This window comes from Scyliorhinus canicula, chromosome 24 (genome assembly GCF_902713615.1).
Source record: "Scyliorhinus canicula chromosome 24, sScyCan1.1, whole genome shotgun sequence".
In the NCBI taxonomy this organism is placed as follows: Eukaryota; Metazoa; Chordata; class Chondrichthyes; order Carcharhiniformes; family Scyliorhinidae; genus Scyliorhinus; species Scyliorhinus canicula.
In genome coordinates, this window is record NC_052169.1 from 5,465,075 (window position 1) to 5,483,880 (window position 18,806).

Below are 18,806 nucleotides of genomic sequence, written 5' to 3' on the forward strand. Positions count from 1 at the left end.
CTTGTCCTTTCTCAGAGTTAAAGGGGGAGGAGGCAGGGCGGGGTGCGCTGAAGTGGGGGCTGCAATCCAGAGCAGGAGCATTGAAGGTTTTTAAATAAACGGGGTCCGCGAAGCTGCTTCTGTTGCTGTTGTAGGTAACTACACCATCCGATTGGCTGTTCGTTATTGTTTTCAGAAATGCTGCAAATGGCCCGATCAAAGCTGGTACGACAGTGCAGGTTCTTCCAGAAGAGGGTTAGAGGGGGGCGGGGGACTATAGATGTCAGCTGCTGGGGGTTCTAGGTGTGGTCTACATAGGGGTCTAAACAATCAAACCTGTGCACCCCTTCAAAACGGAGCGTGCTCAAGAACATTTTGGGTGACGGGACAAAGATACCTTTGTATCTTTGATGGGGCCATCAAGTCACTCGGTGTCGTGGGACAATGGCCACCGGTCCCCGAGTCCAGACGAGACGAGTGTAGCGGAGCATCCGTGAGTTTTTGTCATTGCTGTTGACCCCTTGTACAGTCAAGGAGACCGGGTGAAAACTTTGGTAATTATTGTTATTGTTCGAAACACACGTCATGGGTTCTGGGATTTTTTTCTTTTAAAAAGTGAGGAAGGATTGGTTCTCCCCCCCCCCCCCCCCCCCCCCTGCAAGCCATCTTGGAATACTTTGATTGGAATGTAAGGGATACTGAAGAGGAGTTGTATTCCAGACCAGCGATGGCTTGAGGGTGCAGACTGGCCGAGACCGAGTTGTCACTTGCCTTGTTTTCTCGGCTTGGAATGAAACGAGGGAATGATGGATCTGAATCACTGCACAACACAATTCCATGAGAATACAGCAAGGTTCAGTCGACTGGTCTGGAATGAAGGTCTGCAGGGTTGGGGTGGGGAGGGCGGGTTTGGTGACCTTAAATTCTCTTAAATTCTGGCCAATTCGCTCCAGAAATTATGGGGGGGGGGGGGGGGGGGGGTGCAGAAGTGGAGCTCTATCCACAGCCTGGTGACGCTCAAATCCTCAAATTGTGTCCTAGTTAAATTAAAGGCCCGAAAAAAAACTCTGTGTACAGTTAGTTCAGTTTCAGGCACCAACAGGTTAGTCTGGCTGGAAATCACTACTACCTCCTGGAGGGAAAGAATTAACACTTTAGACAGCGTATTGCAAAGGACGGTTTTTCTCTCTTAGCTGCCCTACGAGTCGTTCGTTAAATGATTTTTTTTTACATGGAACAGTAAAGATGGCCAATTTGTTAAATAAAAAAAAATGACTTGCGGTGTGTAAATTATTCATACAATTCCTGTGTTTATATAGAGATTTGATTCGTTGGTTTAAAAAAAAAATTCAGATGTTTTGTATATTCTGTTGTAAGGATTTATTCCTGTTATTTCGATATTATAGAATCTTCATCCACGAGGAAAAAAATAAAAAAAACTTGCCTATTTTGACTGGCTGAAGCTAAAGCAATTCTAGGTTTATTCTTAGCATTTTCTAGTAGTTACAGTACAAGATTTAAGTTAAATAAAATCTGTATGCAAAAAAAAATCGAGTGGCATTTATATTTTGTGTGTGTGGCTCTTTTTTAAAATAAATTTACAGTACCCAATTATTTTTTTCCAATTAAGGGGCAATTTAGCGTGGCCAATCCACCTAACCTGCATATTTTTTTTGGGTTGTGGGGGCGAAACCCACGCAGACACGGGGAGAATGTGCAAACTCCACACGGGCAGTGACCCAGGGCCGTGATCGAACCCGGGTCCTCGACGCCGTGAGGCAGCAGGGCTAACCCACCGCACCACCGTGCTGCCCCCAAAGGAGCTATATCCACAGTTCAAGTGTGCCTCAAAAGAAAACTTGGTTAACTTGCTGATGCTGTATCCCAAGTGCTAAATGATAAAATCTTTTAATCTTCTAACAATCACGAGCTAAGCAATCCCTTTTTGGCCTCATTTTATTGCAGTCGGAACGTTACAAGTTTGACGAGAGGGAGGGTATTTGGGGCAAGGTTCGGCGCTTCAAATGTAAACAGCCAATGGCACGCCAGTTATCAGAGCCCTTGATCGAAATACTTTGCAGCCTGTTGTTATCCTGTAAAATCACCGCCAACACAGAGGTTAACAGTACAGTTCAATGTACAATCCAGGGCAACAGTGTCAGCTGTAGGTTTAACACTCTGAATCAGGAAGGTGCTGTTTAATGCCCCACTTCAGAGGCTGGAGTACATAATCCAGACTGATGCTCCCAGTGTAGTGAAATGTTGAGGGAATGCGTCACGTGGGAGGTGCCAGCTCCTCAGATTAGACATAAAATCAGCGGCCCACCTGGGCTCTGCGTGCGGACCACGAGACATTATGTTGATCGTTACCACGCGCGGGGTCGCTACATTCCGCTGATTCTCGTCCGGGTAGTTTTATTTCCTACCGGTGTGGCTGAAGTGATTCGCACGTAAAGCGAGGGCGAGTGAAGTGAGACGCGTGCTGATTGCCCACAACAGTGACTGTGAGAGCTGTGCGCTCCCTCTGCCTCCAAAGTGTAAATATTTCTTTTGTTTTTCCCATTTGAAGTTGATGACAGTTCTGTTAATTAATAAATGATTAAGAAATTTCTACAACTTTAGATTTTAATCTTTTTTGTCACGAGTTGGCTTATATTAACACTGCAACTAAATTACTGTGAAAATCCCCTAGTCGCCACACTCTGGCGCCTGTTCGGGGACACAGAGAGAATTCAGAATGTTCAATTCACCTAAAGAAGCACGTCTTTCAGGACCTGTGGGGGGGGGAAACCGGAGGAAACACGGGGAGAACGTGCAGACTCCGCACAGACAGTGATCCAAGCCGAGAATTGAACCCGGCTCCCTTGCGCTGTGAGGCAACAGTGCTAACCACTGTGTCATCGTGCCGCCCATTACCCACGTCGTCCCTTGTGAAATGTTCGGTGAGTGCCCTTTTCCGCTCTTCCAGTGAGCTGGAGCAATACAAAGACTTCTTATCTGACCGTTTTAGAATCATAGAACGTTTGCGGCTCTGTTGAGGCCATTTGGCCCACCTTGTGTACACCATACGAGAAACGAGCCTATCCAGACAACTTTTAAATGGGTTGAGGATTCCACCTCAACTACCATTTAGGCAACGGATTACAGACTCCCGCAACCCTCTGGGTGAAAGGACTTTTCCTCATCTCCCCCCATAATCTTCGACTTTGAATCTATGCTCACTAGTCGCTGACCTCTCTGCTAAAGTAAATCAGTCATGCTGCTGTTGTGGGAGCTTGCTGTGCATACATTTCCGATATTACACTTTTTTTTTTATACAGTACTAACTGGCCTAAAAGACTTTGGGACAACCTACAGTGGTGAATCGGGCGCTACAGCAATGAAATGTCTTTCTTTCCAAGTTGCTGTGTGTTGAAATGCCACATGAAGGACAATGATCCACCCGGGGAAAATCCTGCTTTGGGCGATGGGAACTGGAACTTCTGAACAGGTTTATTTATTTAAGGGCGGCACGCCAGGTGCAGTGGTTAGCACGCTGCCTCACGGCACCGAGGTCCCAGGTTCGATCCCGGCCCCGGGAGACAGTCCGTGTGGAGTTTGCACATTCCCCCCCGTGTCTGCGTGGGATTCGCCCCCACAACCCAAAGATGCGCAGGGTAGGTGGATTGGCCACGCTAAATTGCCCATTAATTGGAAAAAATTAATTGGGTACTCTAAATTTATTTTTTTTTAAAAGGTTTTTTTTTTAATGAGTTTGAAGGTGAACAAGGGGCTCAGTGATCCCCTAACTCGGAGTTTGCACATGAGCAAAAGCAAAACTTGGATCGCAGTTCAGAGATGGTTCTGATGTTCTGCAGGCAGAGGGAGAGAGTGTGGCTGATGAGTCTTGTCCTCGATGTGGTGAGGGTGGGGCAATTGAGTGTCAGCTCTGTGATTCGCCATTCCTTCTCCGGACACTTTTACAAGTACTGCTCGCTCGCAATGCAGTGCGGTCTCCACTTGTCCCAGCATTTCCTGTACAATCAGCTGGAGGGTCTTTCCAATGATCTCGGCTGTGATTCCATCATTGAGCTGAGGGATGTGAATGAAGGCCGCTTTCCTGTTGCCATGGTGCAATGAAAGGTAATAGGCGTAATCGCAAAGATACCTGAGGAAATTTTTCAAGGGTCAGTTCAGGTATCCATTTTGAAGTAACTTAATATTTGCAGCTTACTGTTATATAAAACAGTGTCTGTGATTCTCCCCACACACGGTTATGGGACGGGGGTCTGTGTCTGTGATTCCCCCACACGGTGATGGGACGGGGGTCTGTGATTCCCCCACACGGTGATGGGACGGGGTCTGTGATTTCCCCACACGGTATGGGACGGGGGTCTGTGTCTGTGATTCCCCCACACGTTGTTGGGATGGGGTCTGTGATTCCCCCACACGGTGATGGGACGGGGTCTGTGATTCTCCCCACACACGGTGATGGGACGGGGGTCTGTGTCTGTGATTCCCCCACACGGTGATGGGAAGGGGGTCTGTGTCTGTGATTCCCCCACACGGGGATGGGACGGGGGTCTGTGTCTGTGATTCCCCCACACGGTGATGGGACGGGGGTCTGTGTCTGTGATTACCCCACACGGTGATGGGACGGGGGTCTGTGTCTGTGATTCCCCCACACGGTGATGGGACGGGGGTCTGTGTCTGATTCCCCCACACGGTGATGGGACGGGGGTCTGTGATTCTCCCCACACACGGTGATGGGACGGGGGTCTGTGTCTGTGATTCCCCCACACGGTGATGGGGCCGGGGTCTGTGTCTGTGATTCCCCCACACGGTGATGGGGACCGGGGTCTGTGTCTGTGATTCCCCCACACGGTGATGGGACGGGGGTCTGTGATCCCCCCACACGGTGATGGGACGGGGGTCTGTGATTCCCCCACACGGTGATGGGACGGGGGTCTGTGATTCCCCCACACGGTGATGGGACGGGGGTCTGTGTCTGTAATTCCCCAACACGGTGATGGGACGGGGGTCTGTGTCTGTGATTCCCCCACACGGTGATGGGACGGGGGTCTGTGATTCCCCACACGGGGATGGGACGGGGGTCTGTGTCTGTGATTCCCCCACACGGTGACGGGACGGGGGTCTGTGTCTGTGATTCCCCCACACGGTGACAGGACGGGGGTCTGTGATTCCCCCACACGGTGATGGGACGGGGGTCTGTGTCTGTGATTCCCCCACACGGTGATGGGACGGGGGTCTGTGTCTGTGATTCCCCCACACGGTGATGGGACGGGGGTCTGTGTCTGTGATTCCCCCACACGGTGATGGGACGGCGGTCTGTGATTCCCCCACACGGTGATGGGACGGTGGTCTGTGTCTGTGATTACCCCACACGGTGATGGGACGGGGGTCTGTGTCTGTGATTACCCCACACGGTGATGGGACGGGGGTCTGTGTCTGTGATTCCCCCACACGGTGACGGGATGGGGGTCTGTGTCTGTGATTCCCCCACACGGTGATGGGACGGGGGTCTGTGTCTGTGATTCCCCCACACGGTGATGGGACGGGGGTCTGGTCTGTGATTCCCCCACACGGTGATGGGACGGGGGTCTGTGTCTGTGATTCCCCCCCACGGTGATGGGGACGGGGGTTTGGGTCTGTGATTCCCCCACACGGGGATGGGACGGGGGGTCTGTGTCTGTGATTCCCCCACACGGTGATGGGACGGGGGTCTGTGTCTGTGATTCCCCACACGGTGAGGGATGTGGGTCTGTGTCTGTGATTCCCCCACACGGTGATGGGGACGGGGGTCTGTGTCTGTGATTCCCCCACACGGGGATGGGACGGGGGTCTGTGTCTGTGATTCCCCCACACGGTGATGGGACGGGGGTCTGTGTCTGTGATTCCCCACACGGTGATGGGACGGGGGTCTGTGTCTGTGATTCCCCCACACGGTGATGGGACGGGGGTCTGTGATTCCCCCACACGGTGACGGGACGGGGGTCTGTGATTCCCCCACACGGGATGGGACGGAGGGGTCTGTGTCTGTGATTCCCCCACACGGTGATGGGATGGGGGTCTGTGTCTGTGATTCCCCCACACGGTGATGGGATGGGGGTCTGTGTCTGTGATTCCCCCACACGGTGATGGGATGGGGGTCTGTGTCTGTGATTCCCCCAACGGTGATGGGACGGGGGTCTGTGTCTGTGATTCCCCCACACGGTGATGGGACGGGGGGTCTGTGTCTGTGATTCCCCCACACGGTGATGGGACGGGGTCTGTGTCTGTGATTCCCCCACACGGTGATGGGACGAGGGTCTGTGATTCCCCACACGTGTGGGATCGGGTGATGGGACGGGGTCTGTGTCTGATTCCCCACAAGGTGATGGGACGGGGGTCTGTGTCTGTGATTCCCCCACGGTGATGGGACGGGGGTCTGTGTCTGTGATTCCCCCACATGGTGATGGGACGGGGGTCTGTGATTCCCCCACACGGGATGGGACGGGGGTCTGGGTCTGTGATTCCCCCACACGGTGACGGGAAGGGGGTCTGTGTCTGTGATTCCCCCACACGGTGATGGGACGGGGGTCTGTGATTCCCCCACACGGTGATGGGACGGGGGTCGGTGTCTGTGATTCCCCCACACGGTGATGGGACCGGGTCTGTGTCTGTGATTCCCCACACGGTGATGGGACGGGGGTCTGTGATTCCCCCACGGTGATGGGACGGGGGTCTGTCTGTGATTCCCCACACGGTGATGGGACGGGGGTCTGTGTCTGTGATTCCCCCACACGGTGATGGGACGGGGTCTGTGTCTGTAATTCCCCACCACGGTGACGGGACGGTGGTCTGTGTCTGTGATTCCCCCACACGGTGATGGGACGGGGGTCTATGTCTGTGATTACCCCACACGGTGATGGGACGGGGGTCTGTGTCTGTGATTCCCCCACACGGTGATGGGACGGGGGTCTGTGTCTGTGATTCCCCCACACGGTGATGGGACGGGGGTCTGTGTCTGTGATTCCCCCACACGGTGATGGGACGGGGGTCTGTGTCTGTGATTCCCCCACACGGTGATGGGACGGGGGTCTGTGTCTGTGATTCCCCCACACGGTGATGGGACGGTGGTCTGTGTCTGTGATTCCCCCACACGGTGATGGGACGGGGGTCTGTGTCTGTGATTCCCCCACACGGTGATGGGACGGGGGTCTGTGTCTGTGATTCCCCACACGGTGATGGGACGGGGGTCTGTGTCTGTGATTCCCCCACACGGTGATGGGACGGGGGTCTGTGTCTGTGATTCCCCCACACGGTGATGGGACGGGGGTCTGTGATTCCCCCACACGGTGATGGGACGGGGGTCTGTGTCTGTGATTCCCCCACACGATGATTGGCGGGACCTGTGTCTACAAATTCCACGGTAGTAGTTGGTTACCAAATGGAAACTGGAGCTCCCTGAAGGACTTGGACACTTGGTATGGAGCTGAAAAAGGTGATGGGACCGTACTAATCTGAGACAGCTATGCATGAGAAAACTGGGGGAGAAAATAAGATCAAGATTGCTGACTAAATTTACTCCAGTGAGAGTCCCACAGGCTGGGAGTGGGAGAGCGGGATGATTCTCTTTCTAAAATCTTGTAGCTGCTCATTTGCAAACTTAATTTAATTGCTGCATTTATTAGAGATTTTACAAAATCGTTTTGAGGTGTGGCACAGTGGTTAGCACTGCTGCCTCACAGTGGCAGGGACCCGGGATTAATACTGGCCTTGGGTGAGTGTCTGTGCGGAGTCTGCACGCTCTCCCCCTGTCTGCGGGGGTTTCCTCCGGGTGCTCCGGTTTCTTCCCACAGTCCAAAGATGTGCAGGTTGGGTGGGGGAGTGGGCCGCGGTAGGGCGTTATTTTCAGAGGGTCAGTGCAGACTCGATGGACCGAATGGCCTCCCTCTGCATTGTAGGGATTCTATAGTTCTAAATCAGTGAACTTTAATGTTTGGTATTCACGTTGCCGTTACTTACCTTCCTGCGTCCCTGGAATAAATGATTCCAATATCCGTCCCTGATAATTTTTTACAGATGGCTCGCATGTTGATGAGGGACTCGATCTTCTCTGGACCTCCTTCTACACAACAGTGTCCCACTGGGCAGACCCCACTGACGTCGCGATCTTTGTATCCGTTATTCTTGGCCAATTGTTCCAGAATAATCACCTTCGAGGCAGTTGCTACCCCAACATGGACAGCCAGCTGAACAATATATAAAGTAGAGAGGGTGTGATCGATCTGAGGCCCAAGTGGGCCACTGTTTTGCTGTTTAAAGCTAAGTTGTATCTCTGACGTTCCACCCAGTTTGTGCCCTCTTCTGATCGCTCTGGCTCTAGCTGTGGTGCAGGTCCACGGGCACCGCACGCCCCCTCCCATCCTGACCTTGTACCCCCAGAGCCCAAATAGAGAATACCAGCACAATCTCCCTCTGGCAGCATTCCCATTCAGCCCGTCTGCTCCTTTCCCGCCATTTACGCGTACATGCGCATGTTCACAAACATATACACGTGCTCTCGTGCACACCTATGCGTCTCACTGAAAAAAGAGACATGCTGTCGAAGCTTTTCCCTTGCACTGATCAGGACAGAGCCGCAAGAATGCCGAACCTCTGTACCAAATGGGAAGAGAGGGCCGGCAGATCAGCAAGTTGATTTGCAGATGTGTGCGCACAGCCACATGCGGGCAAGGCGATTGCCTCTGGCAGCGGCGAGTAGGTATCGATCAGGACAGTGCTCTCTGAGACAGCACGGTGGTGCAGTGGGTTAGCCCTGCTGCCTCACAGAGCCGAGGTCCCAGGTTCGATCCCGACTCTGGGTCACTGTCCGTGTGGAGTTTGCACATTCTCCCCGTGTCTGCGTGGGTTTCGCCCCCACAACCCAACCCAAAAAAATGTGCAGGGAAGGTGGATTGGCCACAATAAATTGCCCTCAATTGGAAAAAATTAATTGGGTACTCTAAATTTAAAAAGAAAAGGACAGTGCTCTCTGTCTTTTCTTCCTCTGCCCAGTGTGCTTCAGTTACAAAGCGTGCGCGAAGCAACTGGGCCAGTGCCCGGGGAAATCAGCAGAGAAGCATTAAAGAAACCTGCGGCTGTTGGGTCTCCCACATCCCTGCCAACAGCTCCTGCGTTCGGCAATAATGAACAGGCAGTTCCAGAGCTTCCAGTCGAACGTTCTCCCCCAGACCCAATTCTTTCAGCTTCTGTGGAATCCAAATAATACAATGATTAACAAGATGTATAATTGTTGCGTTAAGTCTCTATCGCATCTGGAATACTGGGCAAAGCTTTAGTCTCCGTATTGCAGTAACAATATCGGATAGGGTAAAGTGAAGATTTGGGGGCTGACGCTGATGAGTCTGAGCAATTTGGGTCCATATTCTCCGGAGTTTGGGCGAATGCGAGACAATCTCTTGGGAACGTTTAAAAAAAATAAATTTAGAGTATCCAATTCATTTTTTTTCCAATTAAGGGGTGATTTAGTGTGGCCAATCCACCTACCCCGCACATCTTTGGGTTGTGGGGGTGAGACCCATGCAGACACGGGGAGAATGTGCAAACTCCGCGTGGACAGGGACCCAGGGCCGGGATGGAACCCGGGTGCTCGGCGCCGTGAGGCAGCAGTGCTAACCACTGCGCAATCTCTTTGAAACACAAGATTCTGAAGGGGGTTTGGCAGGGTGGACACTGAGAGATTGTACCCGCTGGTCGGGGGGACGGGGGCTCATTGTCAGGATAAGGGGGGGGGGGGGCAATCATTTTGGCCTGCAGTGGAGGAGAAATGTCTTCAGTCAAAGTGTTGTGAATCTTTGGAATCCCCCCCAAAGGATTGTGGGTGCTCCATTGTTGAACACCTTTAAGGATGGGGATGGACCGATGGTGTCTCAGGGAATTGAGGGATATTGGGGGGGGGGGGGGGGGGGGGGGGGGGGCAAGATCAACCCTGATTGCATTGAATGGCGGGATTGATGGACACAATTGTCAATTCCTGCTCTCACTCGTGTTCGTTTGTCTTTTCTTCCTCTGCTAAAGGGGTCGCGTTGAGCCGCGAGACAACCCCATCGTCATTGGCGGCCCTAAGCTGGACATACACAATCCTGGTCCTCACCCAGGGAGCTGTGCTCAGCCAAGGCAGCACCTGATTCCTACCCTCTTACGGTCTAGGGGAAGGTAGCATCAGCAAGACCGGCCTCTCCCAATCAGCCTCCTGTGTACCGAGAGGAGAACGTGTCTGCCTAGAGATGGCATGAAAAGATTAAACTCCATTTGTGATGCCCTCATGGCCCAAACAGCCACCGCTAATGCAGTAAATTGACTTCAATGAGGTATCAGTGAGCAGAAAGACCCTTAAAGAGTGAATAGCTCCTGGGTTTCTTTCATAAGATGTGGGCGTCGTTGGCTCGGTCAGCATTTGTTGTCCATCCCTAATTGCCCTTGAAACGAGTGTCTCGCTCGGCCATTTCAGGGGGCAGTTAAGAGTCAACCACAGAGCAGTGCAGTGGGTTAGCACTGCTGCGTCACGGCGCCGAGGTCCCAGGTTCGATCCTGGCTCTGGGTCACTGTCCGTGTGGAGTTTGCACATTCTCCCCATGTCTGTGTGGGTTTCGCCCCCACGACCCAAAGATGTGCAGAGGAGGTGGATTGGCCCTTAATTGGAAGAAATTAATTGGGTACTCTAAATTTATAAAAAAAAAAGAGTCAACCACGTTGCTGTGGTTCTGGAGTCACATGTAGGCCAGATCCGGTAAGGACGGCAGATTTCCTTCCCAAAGGGGGTGAAGGTCAGGTCGCCATGGTCCCAGATGACCATGGGCTGCTTTCCCCTTTGAGGGGGGAGAGCTGACTGGTGGTGATTCAACCTGAGGGTCAACACACCTCAGACGAGGGGCAAGGTCGAGATGGCGGGGCCTTTATGAATAAACCCGTCCATTGACAGGAATTGAACCCTTGTTGTTGGCTCTCGCTCTACATTAAAAAAAAATCAGCTGCCCAGCCAACCTGATGGATTTTTACAACAATCGATGAAAGTTTCATCATCACCGAATCTCACTTTCCGTTCCAGATTTTATTCATTACATTTCACCAGCGCCCATGGTGGGAATTGAACCCAGGTCCCCAGAGCATGAGCACGGGCCTCTGGATTACTAGTCCAGTGGCATTACCAATATGCCACTGCCTCCTCTAACATGGGAGGGCAGGAGTTTGATATTGTTGATCTTCAGGAGAAGGTAGGTCATTTGGCCGAGCCATTAACCGCAAATCCATCTCATCGTATTGTCAGAACAACGTTGGCACCTCAGGATTCGGAAGGATTGTGACCTTGGCTATCGTCTTTTAACAGAGTTCTTTCAATTCCCCCTGACAACAGCAACATCAATTTGACCTGCTCATTCAAATCCTTGAACCAAAAAGGCATAACGATACCCAAAGCTGTGAATCGGGGGAATAAACAGCAGGTTTGTCTGGTCAGACTAAAACACGATGAATCTTCAGCTGCGAGGAATGGCCTTGGAAACGAACTCAAGATTTCAAGAAACTGCTTTGAATGAATCACAAATACTTTCACACAATACAGAAACTGCCCTTCACAGTACAAACAAGCTAAACCTCCCCTGGTTTCCTGACGTTATTTACGCTGGAATTATTTCAGAAGGGATCAGTGACACACAGGTAGATGAGAGCATCTGGGAAACCAAATAAATAACCAAATGAGATTTCTTTCCAACTCTATGTCCCAAAAGGCATCAGTTATCTCTCTGGTTCGCTCTTCATTGACTCAGGAAGGTGTGAATTCAAATCCCCAACTCCGGAGACTTGATTTCAAAGCAGTACAGAGGGAGTGCTGTATTGTCAAAGCTCACGTCTTTCCCCTGATGTTAAACGGGGAGCCTGTCTGCCTGAAAGATCCTTTACTATCTCAAATCGAAGAGCAGGATGCTTCTCGTTTGGAGGGTAGGTCTTATAAGGAAAGGTTGAGGGAGCCAGGGCTTTTCTCTTTGGAGCGGAGGAGGATGAGAGGCGACTTAATAGATAATGAGGGGGATAGATAGAGTGGGCGTTCAGAGACTATTTCCTCGGGTGGATGTAGCTGTTACAAGGGGGCATAAGGTTCAAGGTGGGAGATGTAGGAGGGATGTCCGAGGTAGGTTCTTTACTCAGAGAGTGGTTAGGGTGTGGAATGGACTGCCTGCTGTGATAGTGGAGTCGGACACTTTAGGAACTTCCAAGCGGTTATTGGATAGGCACATGGAGCACACCAGAATGACAGGGAGTGGGACAGCTTGATCTTGCTTTCGGACAAAGCTCGGCACAACATCGAGGGCCGAAGGGCCTGTGCTGTGCTGTACTGTTCTATGCTCTCCCTGGATCCTTGGCTGAAATTTATCCTTCAAACATCGCCCAGCACATTGCCTGAGAGTGCTCCTGGAGGGGCCAGGCAAGGTATGGGTTTAATGCCCCCTCTGAAAGGCAGTGGGTGGAGTATTCCAAATAAATGGCTACGTGTCAGGTCCTGACTGAAAACCGACGTGTTTCTCCCCAGAGTCACAGCCAACTTTACCGCCCTGCCAGATCAAAAATCGGTGGGACGTAATTAGCACCATCACTCTGACGGGGGTGGGGGCCTCATAGAGCCGGCAAACCATCAGACAATAAGTCATAGGAGCAGAATGAGGCCACTCGGCCCATCAAGTTTGCTCTACCATTTAATCATGGCTGATATTTTTCTCATCCCTGCCTTCTCCCCATATTCTTTCACCCCTTATTTTTTTTTTAAATATAAATTTAGTCTACCCAATTCATTTTTTCCAATTAAGGGGCAATTTAGCGTGGCCAATCCACCTAGCCTGCACATATTTGGGTTGTGGGGGCAAAACCCACGCAGACACGGGGAGAATGTGCAAACTCACATGGACAGTGACCCAGAGCCGGGATCGAACCTGGGACCTCGGCGGCGTGAGGCAGCAATGCTAACCACTGTGCCACTGTGCTGCCCATTGACCCCCTTATTAATCAAGAACCTATCCATCTCTGTCTTAAAGACACTCAGTGATTTGGCCTCCACAGCCTTCTGCGGCAAAGAGTTCCACAGATTCACCAGCCTCTGTCTGAAGAAATTGCTCCTCATCTCTGTTTCAAAGGATCGTTCCTTTAGTCTGAGATGGTGTCCTCTGGTTCTAGTTTTTCCTACTAGTGGAAACATCCTCTCCACGTCCCACTCTATCCAGGCCTCACAGTATCCTGTAAGTTTCAATAAGATCCTCTCTTATTCTTCTAAACTCCAACGAGCACAGACCTAGAGTCCTCAACCGCTCCTCATACGACAAGTTCTTCATTCCAGGGATCATTCTTGTGAACCTCCTCTGGACCCTTTCCAAGGCCAGCACATCCTTCCTTAGATACAGGGCCCAAAACTGCTCACAATACTCCAAATGGGGTCTGACCAGAGCCTTATACAGCCTCAGAAGTACGTCCCTGGTCTTGTATTCTAGCCCTCTCGACATGAATGCTAACATTGCATTTGCTTTCCTAACTGCTGACTGAACCTTCACGCGAACCTTAAGAGAATCTTGAACAAGGACTCCCAGCCCAGCTACACAGAGAATGGGGCGCCATCTTTTAAGGGCACTCCGACCAGCGAGAACTCTGAACCCCTTCCCACCTCCCCACGGCCATGGAGGACCCCCACGGGAGCATTGGGACCCACTGTTACCCCCTTCTCAGACCCCATGGTGCATTCTCCAGCACGCGCTGCCAGAGAGCACTCACTGTCCAGCCTTGGCCCTCAACCCCGGGACATCCAGGCACCTATCAGTCGTGTGGTCAACACGACCGGGGGAAGGGATCATCACACAGGGCTAGGAAAGTACGGCATAAAACCGATTCATTTTATTTGAATTGGTGGAAATCACATTCACACCCTTCCAGCGGGGCGGGGGGGGGGGGGCAGGGTAAATCTCAAACAAGATCTCGCCAACGCAAACCCCGTTATGACCCGCTCATGAGATTTAGCTGCCTCAACGGGAATGGCACCCCAGGCCCCGGAAACCGCGCCCAGTACCTCTGACAGTGCAGCACTCCCTCAGTACTGACCCTCTGACAGTGCGGCACTCCCTCAGTACTGACCCTCTGACAGCGCGGCGCTCCCTCAGTACTGACCCTCTGACAGTGCGGCACTCCCTCAGTACTGACCCTCTGACAGTGCGGCACTCCCTCAGTACTGACCCTCTGACAGTGCGGCTCCCTCAGTACTGACCCTCTGACAGTGCGGCACTCCCTCAGTACTGACCCTCTGACAGTGCGGCGCTCCCTCAGTACTGACCCACTGACAGTGCGGCACTCCCTCAGTACTGACCCTCTGACAGTGCGGCACTCCCTCAGTAACTGACCCCTCTGACAGTGCGGCACTCCTCAGTATTGACCGTGCTGACAGTGCCAGCACTCTCTCTGATACTGACCCTCTGACACTGCGGCACTCCCTCAGTACTGACCCTCTGACAGTGCAGCACTCTCTCTGTACTGACCCTCTGACAGGTGCGGCACTCCCTCAGTACTGACCCTCTGACCGTGCAGCACTCCCTCAATACTGACCCTCTGACAGTGCAGCACTCACTCAGTACTGACCCTCTGACAGTGCAGCACTCCCTCAGTACTGACCCTCTGACAGTGCAGCACTCCCTCAATACTGATCCTCTGACAGTGCAGCGCTCCCTCAGTACTGCCCCTCTGACAGTGCAGCACTCCCTCAATACTGACCCTCTGACAGTGCAGCGCTCCCTCAGTACTGACCCTCTGACAGTGCAGCACTCCCTCAATACTGACCCTCTGACAGTGCAGCGCTCCCTCAGTACTGACCCTCTGACAGGGCAGCACTCCCTCAGTACTGCCCCTCTGACAGTGCAGCGCTCCCTCAGTACTGACCCTCTGACAGTGCAGCACTCCCTCAGTACTGACCCTCTGACAGTGCAGCACTCCCTCAGTACTGACCCTCTGACAGTGCGGCACTCCCTCAGTACTGATCCACTGACAGTGCAGCGCTCTCAGTACTGACCCTCTGACAGTGCGGCACTCCCTCAGTACTGACCCTCTGACAGTGCAGCACTCCCTCAGTACTGACCCTGTGACAGTGTGGCACTCCCTCAGTACTGACCCTCTGACAGTGCAGCACTCCCTCAGTACTGACCCTCTGACAGTGCGGCACTCCCTCAGTACTGACCCTCTGACAGTGCAGCACTCCCTCAGTACTGACCCTCTGACAGTGCGGCGCTCCCTCAGTACTGACTCTCTGACAGTGCAGCACTCCCTCAGTACCGACCCTCTGACAGTGCGGCCATCCCTCAGTACTGACCCTCTGACAGTGCGGCACTCCCTCAGTACTGCCCCTCTGACAGTGCAGCACTCCCTCAGTACTGACCCTCTGACAGTGTGGCACTCCCTCAGTACTGACCCTCTGACAGTGCGGCACTCCCTCAGTACTGCCCCTCTGACAGTGCGGCACTCCCTCAGTACTGACCCTCTGACAGTGCGGCACTCCCTCAGTACTGCCCCTCTGACAGTGCAGCACTCCCTCAGTACTGACCCTCTGACAGTGCGGCACTCCCTCAGTACTGACCCTCTGACAGTGCAGCACTCCCTCAGTACTGACCCTCTGACAGTGCGGCGCTCCCTCAGTACTGACCCTCTGACAGTGCAGCACTCCCTCAGTACTGACCCTCTGACAGTGCGGCACTCCCTCAGTACTGACCCTCTGACAGTGCGGCACTCCCTCAGTACTGACCCTCTGACAGTGCGGCACTCCCTCAGTACTGACCCTCTGACAGTGCAGTGCTCCCTCAGTACGGACCCTCTGACAGTGCGGCGCTCCCTCAGTACTGCACGGGGAGCGTCAACCCTGATTTTGTGGTCAAGCTTGAGCGCACGACCCCTGGCTTTGAGCCAACGCTGACACCGATGGACTGTCAGAGAAAACGAACGTAAATGAAGCTCTTCTGTTGGCCTCAGTACCTGAACTGCAGTCCAGCTTGGGTTGGTGACGTACTGTCGGAATGGACCAAAGCCTGTGAAGTGGAGGAAAGGCAAGGCTGACAATCGGGCAAGATAAATCTCACCAGCTTTAAAACCGTGTGAGATCCAGTGACCGGGTGTATTCTTAAAGTTGAGGAGAACTAAACAATTCTGATCTAAGTCCACGGCACACAGCGTGGTGACCATTTGGAAAGGTTGAATAGGGCAGGGGTTGAAGCGAATATTTCAGCAACTTAGAAACCAGAGATGGAGCGTTGAGATAAATATTAATATTCCCCTTTCACCTTGACCAGTCAGCTGGATCTCAGTGACTTCCTCTGTCCCAGACTGTTCCAGCGACTCTTCCTTGCATCTTCTTGCAAGGAAGCATCTGAAAGCTCAAGTTAAGGTTCATAGGAAAGCTCGTCAACTGTGAAGGAAGTCAGCCTCTGGGTCGACCTCTTCCCATCACTGTAACAACAGCAGAGTGTATGGGTTAGTGAAAATGAAGTTGTCTCCTCTAGCCGGCCATAGGCTGCTTTTCTCCCTTTGAGGGAGGGGGCTGACTGGCGGTGATTTAACCTGACGGTCACCACACCTCAGGCCAGGCTGAGAAGGCCTCATGTAAACTCTCAGCCAGCACAGGACTTGAACCCACACTGTTGGCCTCGCTCCCCATCACACACGAGCCAACTGAGCTGACCATGTGGGTTAGGAACAGGACATTATACAATGATTGAGGTAGGGCAGCATGGTGGCGTAATGGGTTAGCCCTGCCGCCTCACGGCGCTGAGGTCCCAGGTTCGATCCTGGCTCTGGGTCAGTGTCCGTGTGGAGTTTGCACATTCTCCCCGTATCTGTGTGGGTTTCGCCCCCACAACCCAAAGATGTGCAGGCTAGGTGGATTAGCCACGCTAAATTGCCCCTTAATTGGAAAAAATGAATTGGGTACTCTAAATTTATTTTAAAAAATAATATTGAGATATATACATGGAAATGGAGAGACCAATCAACAGTGTCCCCAGATCCCAGCAAAGTGTCTAATGCCTCGCTGACAGATCATTGCGGACAGGTTAAATCCCTAAATGAGTGAATTTTCTAAGACACAAGTTTATACAGAGGGAAACAAAATCAATTATCAGATACAATTAACAACATACCCTTAATTTGCACCCCAAAATAACATCTCATTCTATGTGGAACACCTTTTGATCATTATACCTGACTCAATTGTTTTTTTAAAAATTTTGAGTACCCCAATTATTTATTTTTTCAATTAAGGGCAATTTTAGCATGGCCAGTCCACTACCCTGCACATCTTTGGGTTGTGGGGGTGAAACCCACGCAGACACGGGGAGAATGTGCAAATTCCACACGGACAGTGACCCAGAGCCGGGATTCGAACCCGGGTCCTCAGCGCCGTAGGCAGCAATGCTAACCACTGTGCCACCGTGCCGCCCTACACCTGTTGCAATTGTGACTCAATCCAAAGAATGGAAACTTTATTCTGAGTCTCAACAGCCTTTGGATGCAGAAAAGTCAACCTCACCAGATCCCAAAGGCCCCTTTCTCCAGCAGTTGGTTTTAAACAATTCTCGCTCCTCCCAGTGCAAAGCAGCCCAGCTGCCATGGACAACAGCCGCTGCAATAGCTGGCCGAGGATTCCTATTCCTGACCCAGCCAGGCCTGCCGGGTGGTTGCTGGGCAAGGGGCATGTGTCGGGCCTGGTTGTGATGGCTTCATGTTTGGACATCTTGCCAAGGGTGAGCAGGAACGAGCTGCCTCTGACAGGGATGAGGATGGAGAACAGAGATAGTCCTGGGGGCGTATAAAGAATCGATTCTTGTGCTTAAAACGGGGGAAATGAAATAACAGAGAGGCTGCACAGAATATAGAGAGTCTGTGATACCAGTAAGCAGCACGAGTTGGGAGCTGGAATCCATGGGGAAACGTTGGGACGAGCCGACAGTCACCTCTCCGTCTTCGACAGATCTAAACGAGAAAGACTTTGCATTTATCTAGCACCTTTCACACACCAATAACGCTTCCCAGCCACCGAAGGACCTTCTGAGGCTCAGGCACTGTTGTGTTGCAGGAAATGCAGCACCCAATTTATACACAGCAAGCTCCCAATAACAGCAATGCGATCACCATCAGTGTGACTGGTCAAACAATCGATCGGTGAGGACGCCAGGGAGAATGGGCTTTGAAATAGAGGCGGCCGGCGGATCTTCTGTCATCCCTAAGAGGTCAGGCACAGTCCCGGTTTAGTGTCTCACCCAAAAAAAGGCGGCACGTCTGAATGTGGTGCGGCCCCTCAGTACTGCACTGGGGAGCATTGGCCTGAATTTGGTGCTGGGGCGGGACTGGTACCCACAGGTTTCTGAGTCAGAATTCTGAATTACAGAGAACAAGACAGGCCATTCAGCCCGACTGTTCCGTGCTGGGGTTTCAGCTCCTCACGAGCTTCCTCCCTCCCGCCCGATTCAATCTCAACCTACCCGTTAATTCCTATCGCCCTGGTGATTATCCTAATCTTTATGATGTCACGGAGAGTCCACAACGCGTTGTATCAAAGAAAGCTTATTTACGGGGCTACAACGTACAGCTCCCGGTAGATCCCAACCAGGTCTTAACAGGCGGGGGCTTAAGTGCTCGACCTTATATACAATATAGATTGAACCCCCCCCCCCCCCCCCTCCCCCTTAACGGGGGAGCTCACACTCCGTGAGGGACATGGGGAAGACCATCATTCCTGCTCTGTAAGTCCCGTGTGGGTTATGACACTAAGGTGC

The 18,806-nt window shown here is 52.3% G+C and overlaps 1 protein-coding gene across 3 annotated transcripts in view; it reads right to left on the reverse strand.

The window, feature by feature from the left end:
- Window positions 1–3,711: 3,711 nt before the first annotated feature.
- Window positions 3,712–18,806, reverse strand: part of pgpep1l (pyroglutamyl-peptidase I like) — a 42,430-nt gene continuing 27,335 nt past the window's right edge. For 2 of the 3 annotated variants that reach the window (XM_038784453.1, XM_038784452.1), the window contains exons 2-6: window positions 17,921–18,003; window positions 16,012–16,064; window positions 9,096–9,212; window positions 7,987–8,213; window positions 3,712–4,126 (exon numbers count right to left, since the gene is read on the reverse strand). In XM_038784453.1, coding sequence (XP_038640381.1) covers window positions 3,811–4,126; window positions 7,987–8,213; window positions 9,096–9,212; window positions 16,012–16,064; window positions 17,921–17,954 — 747 coding nt within the window. In that variant the 5' untranslated portion in view covers window positions 17,955–18,003 and the 3' untranslated portion in view covers window positions 3,712–3,810. The remainder of the gene's footprint in view (window positions 4,127–7,986; window positions 8,214–9,095; window positions 9,213–16,011; window positions 16,065–17,920; window positions 18,004–18,806) is intronic. The other variant, XM_038784454.1, reaches the window with a different exon arrangement.